At 34.9% G+C, this 13,352-nt stretch overlaps 1 protein-coding gene across 2 annotated transcripts in view; it reads right to left on the reverse strand.

Moving 5' to 3' along the window:
• LOC108365851 (protein furry-like) overlaps positions 1-13,352 on the reverse strand; it is a 96,464-nt gene that overhangs the window by 75,118 nt on the left and 7,994 nt on the right. For both annotated transcript variants that reach the window (XM_017620040.1, XM_017620041.1), the window contains exon 4: positions 7,946-8,044. In XM_017620040.1, the coding sequence (XP_017475529.1) occupies positions 7,946-8,044 (99 nt within the window). The remainder of the gene's footprint in view (positions 1-7,945; positions 8,045-13,352) is intronic.

A 13,352-nucleotide genomic window follows, 5' to 3' on the forward strand; every position in this document is an offset into this window, starting at 1 on the left:
GGTAAAATGCTACGCACAGAAACTAAAAAGCGTCTATCGTTTAAGTGCAGTGAGAGCTGCTTGCGGATTCTGCACAATTTCTGACGAAGCATACTTTCTAATCGCTGGAATGGTCCCAGTAGACATTCTCGGACAAGAGATGAAAATAATATACAACCGCCTGTCTGAGAACAACGATGGTCTAACGCGAAAGACAATAGCTAGAGAGGAAAGGTGTCGCTCTATGGCAATCTGGGACTACTCAGAAAAAGGAAGGTGGACCCACAAGCTCATCCCTAATGTTGAAAAATGGCTGAATGGGTCTCACGGAGAATGTAGTTTTCATCTAATTCAGTTCCTCTCGGGCCACGGTGCTTATCGTGAGTATTTGAATAGATTTGGGCATTACGATNATGAAGGTAAAATGCTACGCACAGAAACTAAAAAGCGTCTATCGTTTAAGTGCACTGAGAGCTGTTTGCGGATTCTGCACAATTTCTGACGAAGCATACTTTGTAATCGCTGGAATGGTCCCAGTAGACATTCTCGGACAAGAGATGAAAATAATATATAACCGCCTGTCTGAGAACAACGATGGTCTAACGCGAAAGACAATAGCTAGAGAGGAGAGGTGTCGCTCTATGGCAATCTGGGACTACTCAGAAAAAGGAAGGTGGACCCACAAGCTCATCCCTAATGTTGAAAAATGGCTGAATGGGTCTCGCGGAGAATGTAGTTTTCATCTAATTCAGTTCCTCTCGGGCCACGGTGCTTATCGTGAGTATTTGAATAGATTTGGGCATTACGACTGCCCGTACTGTTCGAGGTGCATAGGAATATGAGAAAATGCGGAACACATACTTTTCTCGTGCCCCCGCTACGCCCCTGAGACAAGATACATACTACAGGACAACGGCATACTAGACTATAGCATCAAGCGATAACTGGCAGAAAATATGCGCTCATGTCACACGAATCCATGTAGACTTAAGACGAGCTGAGCCTTTGGGCCAACCAACCCCGCAAAGTAAAACCTTGAATGGCAGTCCCACGGGGAGAGCGGTTTGAGGAGAGGTTTTAGTACGTAGGGGCCGCGGTGAGGCTGCAAATCGTGCATGCTGCTATGCCGATATAGTAGCAATTGTGAGAGTTTCCTTCTTCACGGACGTCACCCCAGAAAAATAAAATAAAAATAAAAAATCCATCCACAGAATATTTGCGTAGAACTCACTCGAAATTCACAAAAAAGTGCATTTTTCAGACGGAATTTATTAATAATTTAGTGACCGCAAATTACAAAATTTGGTTTTACTATATAGTGTAGACCCTTGACTACAAGTGTGTGTTGTTTGTTTTTTTTGATGGGGTCACCCATTGGGACACAATAGTTCTCTCAATTGTGGATGAGTAAGTACTCTAATAACCCGTGGTAGTGCACATGGTAGTGCAGAGTCGAACCAGTCGGAAGCAGATTAACGAAAAACTACGAAAGAGGGCGCCCATAAATCACGCAAGCGACTACTTTATATATACTTTATATAGTAAATCCCGGTAGTGCAGAGAGAGCCGATGGTGACTACCGCCTAGGACATTGCCTTGTAAAAGTAGTCGATGAAATACACTGCAAGTAGTCGGTCGGTAATTGGTGGTGTTTATCAGGTAGCTACCGATTCAGCAGTCATGTAGTCACTCCCCCGTACTGCAGGGAAGCAGAATAGCGAAAAACTACGATAGAGGGCGCCCATAGATTACGCAAGTGACTACTTTATTAACTCCCGGTAGTGCAAAGAGAACCGATGGTGACTACCGCCTAGGACAGTGCCTTGTAAAAGTAATCGCTGAAATATACTGCAAGTAGTCGTTCGGTAATCGACGGAGTTTACCAGGTAGCTACCGATTCATCAGTCCTGTAGTCGCTCCCCCCTACTGCAGGGTATGAATAAACGCACCAAAGTACATATATATCTACATATTGCAAACGCAATATTTTTGAAATACATTGAACATTTAAGGGCAACCGTACCATGATCTGCAATGGCGAGTCGTGTTGTTAGTTCCCTTTCCGCTGCAGCCTTAGTGCATATTTTTAGGCGCAGTGCAACAAAATGGAAACGCATGCACAAGATTCCAAATTCGCAGGGTGCATTTGATGATTATATATTTTTTTAATTTTTATTCGAAACTCTTTTTTTTCATGGTGCATTTCCGAACATCCTTTTTGCAGTCTGACAAAATGCAGTCCGACAAAATGATGCATTTCCCTACATTTTTTTGCAGTTTGCTTTTAATCCGGTTCTAAACCAGGGCTTCGGAGCAACGGTTTTTCGTCATCGCTCCGCTCCGGTATTTTATTTCGCTCCGAGCTCCGCTCCCAATAAAATTTGTTTAACTGACTTAAAAAAGGAGGTTATAAATTCGTCGGAATATTTTTTTTATGTATGCATGTTATGATTTCGATAATTTGAAGGGTGGTTCCATATTAATTTGGCTTAGATCCGATCATTGGATCATGAAGAAATTAACGGTAATCCTAAATTTGTATATGAAAATTGAAGTCTGTTGTGGTTTTTGCTTAAAAATTACTAGACCAAACCGCTAAAAAACGTAAGCAACCTTTTTTATTTTATTTTTGATGTACGTATGTAGTTTTATGAGTTTACATACATACGTACATATGTGCAGCTACATATTTATATGGTCCCAATGTATTTTGTCTTGTAAATAAAATGAGATGTTAACCCTAAATTAGGCGCATAAAGAAAATCACACAATTAGTCGCATGGGGTCCCGAGTGATCCCAATAAGTGTTGAAAAATAGTGTTACAAATAAAAGAACGAAGTGTGTATTATCAATAATGCTAAAGTACTCTATTTTCGTTAACTTAAAAAACAAAAACATAATTGCGACGTCAACTTAAAAAAAAACTCAGAGCGTGTTGTTCCTACGCGCGGAAGAAGTGAAACTTAACAGAGGAAATGCTAGAGAGAAAGAAATGTGCGATATACATACACATGTACATATTTTCTAATATACAAAAAAAAATATTTATTTAAAATTTTTTTTAACGCCCTTTAATTTTTATTTTTTTTAGCCAACTGCAAAGTTTAATTATTAGTTGTGGTTGAGAAAACATTCATATCTACAATATTAAACTGTAGATTGCGTTAGCTAAAGTAAGATATGAAAAGTTTTCTTTCAATATTATTAATATTTTTGGAAAAACCCGCATCAATGGTAGCCGATCCTTTGGCTGTTAGATAATTTTTACCATTAACCATTTCCAGTGAAAATTTTTCTTTAAAAAATTTTGTCAGTTCATCAGATTTGGCCAGCGAAAAGTTTACGATGAAATCTCCTGCGAGAATTACACGTCGATCACAATCATATTCATCTTCTTCATCTTCATCTTCATCTTCATCTTCATCTTCATCTTCATCTTCAATTTCATGTTCATGTTCATGTTCATGTTCATGTTCATGTTCATCTTCATGTTCATGTTCATGTTCATGTTCATGTTCATCTTTAAAACCATTTCTCNATCTTCATCTTCATCTTCATCTTCATCTTCATCTTCATGTTCGTGTTCATATTCATGTTCATGTTCATGTTCATGTTTTGATACCCATATTAGGATACTTTATTTATTTTAATAAATAATTTGAATTTGATTTTCGTATATATGGCAATCCTTTAAAATACTAAAATCATATTACACATCTAGAGGTCAAGCCCTTTAGGCCAAAATACAATAACGCAGTGGCAGTGGCAGTGACAGTTTTTAAAATCAGCTGTTACTGCTAATATTGGCAGTCACTGCCGCAGCAAATACGGTACGGCCAAGGCGAATTTATACAAGGTGATGTTGACGTCGAATTTAGATTTTCGCCGAGGTACGTCTTAATGTCAAAATGATGTGTCTGTTGTAAAATGAATTCGCCTTGTTTACAACAAACACATCATTTTGACATTCAGTAGTACCGCGGCGAAAATTTAATTCGCCATCAACACCACCCTGTATAAATTCGCCTTGGTAACTGCTTTGTCAGTGACAGCTTTTTTTTGACATTCCCTTTTGTTTGTTTACATTTTTGTTGTTGTCTTTTAGGCTTCAGTGACATGAACAGAAGTTGGCTGCATTTTATTTATGTCAAATTCAGCATGCGAAGTTTGCTGCGATGAAGGCAGTGGCAGTGAATTCAGAATTTGGGCTAAACTGAGCAGTGCTGCCAGCTGCCACTGCTGTGTTGTGAGCCGCTTCATTGGACATNTCAGCATGCGAAGTTTGCTGCGATGAAGGCAGTGGCAGTGAATTCAGAATCTGGGCTAAACTGAGCAGTGCTGCCAGCTGCCACTGCTGTGTTGTGAGCCGCTTCATTGGACACCACACTTTCAGAAACAGCTGATTTCGAAAAACTGCCACTGCCACTGCGTTATTGTTTTTTTGGGCTTTTCATTTGACACCTCATCTTTTAAAATCGAACGAACGATACAGGTTTTATGAATTGGAGTTAAATATTTAACGCAACCCTCTGCGGCAGAGAAATTTTGAATTCGATTCTCTAACATGTCGCAACTCCTTTCATGGAACTAGAGCTATGTTTCACACCCGAAGGACACCTCATCTTTGGAAAACGAACGAACGATAAAGATTTTATGACTTGGTGTTAAATATTTAACGCAACCATCTCCGAACTCGTGTAAGAAGTTTCACTTCAAAAATACAAAATTGCCTCCACCAAAAAATATTACGTAATTGGCGGTAGAGGTCAGCACTTAAGAGAGTAGCGACACATTTGACGCGATGGTGTTCTAGCTGTGACTAAATAAATAAAACGAAAAATATTTCACACCAATAAAAATATTGAGGTGTAAATATTATATGGAATGACCCTTAGATTTGGTAGCAGTGCTGTCATTTGCTAATTTTCGAGTAGAGTGCTTCTGAAGGAAAAGGGAAGTGATTATCGTAGTGACTATTTTGAAACAATATTATGGCAGTAGGGTTATTCGATTTAATTTTTTTATTAGATGATTGGTTAATAGAATATTTTTTATATTAAAGTACTTCAATAAACAAGCGTATGCACCGATTCCAAATATTGATTAGGCGCGTAAAGTTGCGTTACAATTTATCAACAATTGGTTTCCTACGTTCTTTGGCATGTGGCTAATGGCCAGATGCGCCGACGCCGATTATTTCTAAAGGCTCCGCCAGATAGAAACTCTTCTCTGCGTCACAGGGAAGCTTTTGACTGACATCCAAGTCAACTCTATGAGTTTGAATAGAAGACGCATGCGTTGCCGTAACTGATAAAATTTGCCCAACTCTCAACTTTGGACGCACGCATATGCGGCAAAACAACAACAACAACAAAAATATATGGAACGAATACAAACCAGCTGATTTTTGAGAAATCAAATTGAGCCTTTTTGTTTGCGGCAAGGTTTTCATTGTGCCGTCTCGGCATCTTCCGTACGTTTTGTCAGTCAACAGCATTCCTGTGACGCAGAAAAGAATTTCTATCTGGCGGGGCCTTAAGGTCGGGGCCACGCAATGAGCGGCTGAGCGGCGTCATACAGAAATGTCGTTCAGCCGCGCAGAAATGGCGCTCAGTACGTGGCTACTTCAATACAGGGCATAATCAGGAAAATGAATAATTGAATAACAAAAAGTAAGAATACGTTTTCATTGCAGCACTTGCGAATGATGAATAAATTTTTATTCATCATTCAAGTAATTTTATAAAACGAATAAATTTTTATTCTTCATTCAAATAATTTATTCACCATTCGAAATACTTGAATCAAGAATAAAAACTTATTCGTTATTTGAAATTACTTGAATGATGAATAAAAATTTATTCATCATTCGAAAGTGCTTGAATGAAGAATAAAAATTTATTCGTCATTCAAACTTAGAAAAATTATGAATAAAATTTTATATTTTATTTTAATAATAATTCAATCTAAAACGCCCATCCCTGCTTCAATAGTATTTCGTATGTTTTGCCGCTCATTGCGTGGCCTCGACCTAAGATTGACGACGCCGACGCCGCAATATCTATCGGCGTAAACCTCTATAACATAACTAAATAAAAAAAAATAAAAAATAAACCCATCGAAAACCAGTCTTTTTATTCGAGGATTTCGGAGAGGTCATAGTGATGGGCGAAGTAGCGGTTTTTCAGTATCAGTGAGAAGAGTGATTGAGATTTTTAAATCACAGTGATTTTTTTATGGCTATTGCGATCACTAGTTCTTTTAATAACACAGAAATACGTAATATTTCTAATAAATGATGACAAATCAGTGTTGGCACATGTAGGGATGATTCCCTACCCGTAGCGATTTCAGGCGAAAAAATGAGTGTAGGGAAAAGAGGAAGAAGTTTCATTTATTCGCTCAAAAATTCCCATATTTCACTTCGTGTTTTATTAATATTTGCAGCCATCTTTACTCGTTGATACAAATTTTGAAATAAAAAACTGAAAAGCAAAAAACGCGATCAAGCAAATCAAACTGCGTACTTTAAAAAGTCCACTTAAAACAACCATGGAACGGTGATGAAAAAATGCAATATACATATGAGAGTATTCACAATGAATAATTAAAAATTGTTAAATCACCATTTCTACCATGAATAACCATTCGCAACTTCTGTTGACTAGCTATTGACAGATGTGATCTTCATTCACAGTGAAATATCATGCGAGTAGAAAAATCACCAATCACCGGCCTAGTAGTAGCAGTCACTATAAGCCATTTTTAAATCACAGTGATCAAATCACCGCTAGTGAAATATCGCTCATCACTATAGCTCGCTCAGTTTTTGCAATACCGAAAATTGTTCCATTTTGATAGGTTTTTAGCGTCCTGTTCTACTGCCGAAAGGAGGATCTGAAATACTGTAGCAAAATAAGGCATCTAATAAATAAGCTGTCAAAAGTAAGTTTCGAAAAATTTGTAAAATTATTTAAGTTAGCCAAAAATGGCAAAAAATAACTCAACAATAGACTTAAAAATTACCCTTGGTTTTTTTATATAAGGCCGACGATTCGATTTTCCATGTATCTAGCAAACTCCTCTGAAGCTACACTAAAACGGCTACATTCCAACAAAACCAAACAACGGACTTTTAATTGCTATTTAATAAGCTCTCACTGTAAAAGTTGGCCACAAACAAAAAAGATGAAAATATAAGAATTAAGATTCACTAAATTATCACATGAGTAGTCCACTTGCAAACAGCGTTATGTGATTTTATAATAGTAAGCCAGAAATTAAAAAAAAACGTCTACAACAACAAGTAACATCCAAATTGTATATTTCTTTTTATTATCAGAAAATTTGGATAAATGAGAGCCTAATAACATTAAAAATCAAAATCGCAGTGTAGTAGTTTTTGCAAATTTTATATATAGAAATTAAATATAGCGAGTTTTGAAACAGTAAGTTTTATATAGGTTTTTTAAGCTTTTCGCGTTCTCTCTTCCATGAAGGTTGGTCTGCTTCTTTTTTAAGACGTCTTCCACTAGGCACCGAAACTACCACGTTTTCTTGCAGTTTTCTAAGTTCATACGAAGATGGAGACTTTTGAACTTGTATAAATACGTACAATAAATATTATAGCGACTTTTGAAAGTGTATATATACATACAGTAAGTATTATAGCGACTTTTGCTGGAGCAGCTAACATTTGATACCATTTTATTCAGAATATATAAGGATTTCGCACTATATTGTTAGTGGACATGAAACTACTTTAAATACTGGTACGTTAACCACCAAAAACTAAAAATCGAAAAAAATTTACATAGCGCACTTTGGAAGTGGACTACTCACATCTTCTAGAGTGTACCGGCCATCATAAGCGATTTGATAGATTTGCATAAGGGTTTCAAGGTTTGGTAAAAAAAGTTGATCATCTTTACTTAGATTTTCATAGTATTAACAAGCTTCATTTACCTTTGCTGTTATATAGAAAAGATTATTCAAAATCATTTCGGTGGCCTCCGTTGATCCCGTTCCTTCCCTACGTCCACGTGTACCAGAGTCGGGGAAATACTGAAATAAATAATTGTTTTTATATTTAACCAAAGCACTCGCCGTTTGGCTACAATTGTAGCAAAAGTGTTATATTTAAAATAAAAAGCTACAATGTTACATAAATTCTAAAATGGCTACTATTTCATAGCTGGAAAAATTTTTTTACTTGTTCAAAAAAAAACTTAGGAATGAACACATTAGTGGTTACTATGCATGCGTCTTCTGACGAATGAGTGTGTCCAATGGCCATTAATATACATACATAGTGACGAGTTGTATAACTTGCCAGAAAATCCAAGAATTTTGATCTTTCATACAACCAAGACACAACTTCATCCCACAGGCCCACAAACGGTGCAATCTAGAGCAAAACATAACCATGTTGAACCAACGGTCGCACTAGGGAAACCAATCCTGAAAACGCGGGATCCCGCGCCATTTTTGCAGGATTTTAAATAAAGCATTATACATGCGGGATCTGCGGGATTTTCGGGGCTACAGAAAAAAATAAAAAGACGAATGGGAGTTGTGAACTAAGTGTGCTAAGAATTACGTAACTATCTGAGATTCAAATGCTTATAAAAAGCAGGGTGCTTTTTTTTTAAATAACAATATTCTGATCCGATTCGGCTGGCAGCCACGACTTTTAAAACAGAATTTTGTTCAAAATTTTCATTCCCGGAAAATAATAATTTATTTTTCATATCCACTTATTTAGCTCGCTATAAGCACAAATTTTTCAAACCAGTCGCAGAAGAAAGTATTAAAAATGAATTACAGAAATTAAATCGAAAAACGCTGATGAAGTTAAAGTTTACCCAAATTCGAAACTGCCAAAGGAATGAGAATGAAGAATTGGTAACATTAATGTCATTTTTATACATATATACGTACGTATAAAATTTAATGCAAAATATGACCATAAGATTTAGTTAAGCTACACTTAACAGCAAAAGTCTGCGTACACTATTTCTTTTTTAAATATTCACAATATATTGAGTTATAATTTGTTTGTTATTATTTTATAAAAAATTGATCATTTTTAAAACAAATCATATAAACCGTGTTTTCAAACTTTATACAAAAGAAAGGAAAATTTAACGATTTTCCATCAAAATTTTCGACCTTTTAATCGGATTAAAAAAATTTATATATAAACAAAAGTGGTAAACAATCTCACTTTGAAATGGGGGTGCTATTGATATGACCGATACTGTACATACGTAGATATATTACTGAGCACCCGAACTGTATGCAGAGATTTTTTTAATTTCCAATGTTTTTCATTTTAATAGCCCTGCCAGATAGAGTACTTTGCGTACGTGACGCTCAAGGATGAAACTGCTGTGACGTAAAAGAACGTAGAGCGACGCCACAATGATGGTGTTGCGTTTGCAAACAAAAATCAGCTGTTCTTTATGATCTCGTACTTGGGGTTTACACAAGTTAATTTTGCAGATGCAATAGCAATACATTCGCACTTTTTTACTTATAAATTCACACTTCTCTCATTGTCTTCGTGAATGTTTTTAGATTTTCGAAAACAGTTTATTGTCTGGGCGCCCTTTTTTGCTCAAAGAATGTGAAAAATAGTACATATTCTGCATTTTCTTGTCTTGTATAAACGCAAGGTAATACAAATGTCAGCAGTGACGGAGCTACTTGCGGCCAAAGTTGAGTGTTGGCCAACGTTTGTTGGTTACGTCGACGCAAGGGTTGCCAGTCTGGCGCTCTGTAAGCAAACACACGCAGTCTACTCACCTGTCAGTTTCATCCTTGATCGCAACGCACGTAACGTGCTATAAACCATTTAAATTCAAATTTCTAACTGTGCTGCAAACTTGATAGAATTCTAAAACCGTCTTCAAATCAGAGTTTTTTATAAATATTTCGAATATTAATTTTTGTAGCCCATCAAATTTTAGTATAGAGTGAAAATCTCTCAAGTGGGCACCCAAAATTGGATGATCAAGATTTTTTCGAACAAATCACTTTATTCGGTTTACAACCATAAAAAAATATAATTTGAATAATTTTGCAAAATTCGATTTTTTACAAGAGTTATTGTTATTAATTTTTTTCTTGATGAACTCAGTAATTATTTATTATCCACTGATTCATATTTAGCATGTATCCTGCTGATTTTTTCTACAGTTAATTAGACATGCTTTAGCCTGATTGTCTAAATTTTTCAAATAATCATTATTTTGTATAAAATTTTAAATTTTCGTTTAAATTTTTATAAACAAATGGAAATATTTATTACTTCTCGATCAGATTATTTAATCGTTTACATTGAATATCAATCCTTATTATATAATACATTATTTAAAAGAAAAAAAAAGTAAGTGCGCCTGGGCCACACTGTAGAAGTGAAACTTACGTTACTTATCTATCTATAGATACCCACATCTGCTTTTGCTTAAGGTTATATTTTTTCTCTTTTTTTCTATCAATGTAGATCCCTACCTCTACCACTGCTCGTTTTAATAACATTCATGTCATTCTGTTTTTCCATTGTCTTCATTTTTATCATTATACTCTATCGATAACAAAATCGATTATAACGTCCATCAAAATACCGATACCAAAATCGATGACAAATTCGATACAAATTTCAATAGCAACATCGATAATACCATTGGTAGCTAAATCGATTAGAAAACCTATAAAAATATCGATAACGAAATCGATAAATATCGATAACAAAATCGATAACAAAATCGATAAATATCGATAACAAAATCGATAAATATCGATAACAAAATCGATTTACATCGATAACAAAATCGATAAATATCGATAAAAAGATCGATAAATATCGATAACATAATCGATTAATATCGATAACATNTCAATAGCAACATCGATAATACCATTGGTAGCTAAATCGATTAGAAAACCTATAAAAATATCGATAACGAAATCGATAAATATCGATAACAAAATCGATAACAAAATCGATAAATATCGATAACAAAATCGATAAATATCGATAACAAAATCGATTTACATCGATAACAAAATCGATAAATATCGATAAAAAGATCGATAAATATCGATAACATAATCGATTAATATCGATAACATAATCGATAAATATCGCTAACAAAGTCGATAAATATCGATAACAAAATCGATAATTATCGATAACGAAATCGATAAATATTGACAACAAAATCGATAATTATCGATAACGAAATCGATGAATTTCGATAACAAAACCGATAAAAATATCGATTATTTTATCGATAGATAAAATCTCTAAAATCCAAAAATAGTTCCCAGATTGAGTCTCTGTGTCTCACTCTATATCCTTTCCTCTTTAATTACCTCTATTTTAATCTTTCTTCCCCTATCTTCATCTTTGCTTTTATCGTATCCTCATCCTCCTCTTTGTCTTTACTTCTATGTTCATCATTTTTTTCAGCTACATATTTCCCTTCACATTTGTTCTTATATATATAAGTAAAGTGTTTAGATTTACCTTGGTCTTCATTTTTGCCTTTATCTTTACGCAACTTTGTTTTTGTTGTTATTTTTGCCTTTGCCTTTATCCTATTCTTCATTTATGTACGTAGTCACCTTTACTTTCATACTTGTATTGGTCTTTTTCTAAGTGTTATTCTTTAACCTTTTGTTAGCAAATTTTAGTTAAATTTATACCATATGCATACACATAAGAAGCACTTGTTTCAGCCCCAATCATTTCCGTTGCACCATTTCCGTTGCACTTCAAAACACGGAAACTTGCACGGAGTCGCTAGTTATTTTTTTTTCGCTCCTGCCACGGCTGCTTCTGCCTTCATTCCGCATGCCGCGCGTACTCGCAGCGAGGTAAACATAAGCATCGATTATTTAGTACAAAAGTTTTTAAAGTTGTATACATAAATATGTACATACATAACATGCATATTTGTATATGTTCGTATCAGGGGCGCACCCAGGAATATATTTTAGGGGGGTTTTATATTCCTAAAGATATATCACCGGAAACTCTGAAAATTTGCTTGATAATACGCTCTTTAAAATACATTTCTGCAAGTTTTATGTACAGTATGTAATAAATAAATAAACGTTTTAAAATTCATAAACTGCACTTTATTTACATAAGATTAACAGAACTCAAACACTTTTAACCGACTTCAAAAAAGGGGAGGTTATCAATTCGCCGGAATACATAACTTTTTTACCACGTGAACCGATTTCAATAATCCTTTTTTTATTGGAAAGATGGTACCTCTAGGGTCGTCCCGTAATTTGGTTTAGAGATCCGATGATTGGATCATGAAGAAATTAACGGTACCCCTAAATTTGTATATGAGAATTGAAGTCGGTTGTGTTCTTTCCTTAAAAACTACTTGTTTAATAAAAAGTTCTATAAACTCAAGATGCGCTCAACTTTCAAAAGTACCTAATAAAAAATTTTAAAAAAGAGTCAGTAAAAATAAATTTATTGATTCCATGAATTTTTGCAATTTTATGTTAATTTTTTCGATTTCTGGTTTCTGGTTTTCGATAGATGGTGATTTTTCACGATTGCTAAATTTTTTTAATATTTCGAGTTGCGAAAAAATTAACTGAACTCTCAAGAAAAACGAAATATTCATATAAAACGACGGACGATAAATGGAAAAAAAAATTTCTTCTACCAAATTTTCATAAATCAGTTTGCAGCTCTCAAGAAAAAAATGCTCGTATATTTATTTCCTCATGAAAATTTACAGCAAAAGCAAAGCGCTTTTTCAAGCAACAGAAATTATAATAAATATTTCTTATAATTTCCTTGAGTTTGTATTTGAGGTTATTAGCTTTAGGGGGGGTTTGAACCCCAAAACCCACCCCTTGTGGGCGCTAGTGGTTCGGATGTATGTATTTATGCATGTATTTTGCCTTTACAGAGAAAAAAAAAATAAAGAAATATAAATAAAAATAAATAAATAAAGATAAACTTTGGCGTTGCGTTGGCGTTGAATTTCTATGCAGCCGTGCACATAGCCAAAACTTGGCACCACTAACGCCAACAGAAAGCAGAAAGATCGCGTGCTTCGGTCGTCAAATTATGTAAAATATTTTGGGCTTTTAATCAAATGAGGACAAGAAATATCATTTTTCATGCAATTACTGATATGAAATATTATCTGTCGTTAATATGTTAATTTAGTGCCCAAAGCATTCTCTGCCAAGCTTCATTGTAGAAAGCATACTTTTAACGCCAAAGTTATAGTTATGTGGACCGGCCCTATTTTTTGTTTACGAAAATTTTCCCATATCTACATATACAGTGGCTCACAGCTTATTTCAACCAGCGTGAGATTAGAAGTTC

The sequence above is a fragment of the Rhagoletis zephyria genome, unplaced genomic scaffold (assembly GCF_001687245.7).
Source record: "Rhagoletis zephyria isolate East Lansing unplaced genomic scaffold, Rhagoletis_zephyria_1.1 Rzeph_scaffold_02022, whole genome shotgun sequence".
NCBI classification, from domain to species: Eukaryota; Metazoa; Arthropoda; class Insecta; order Diptera; family Tephritidae; genus Rhagoletis; species Rhagoletis zephyria.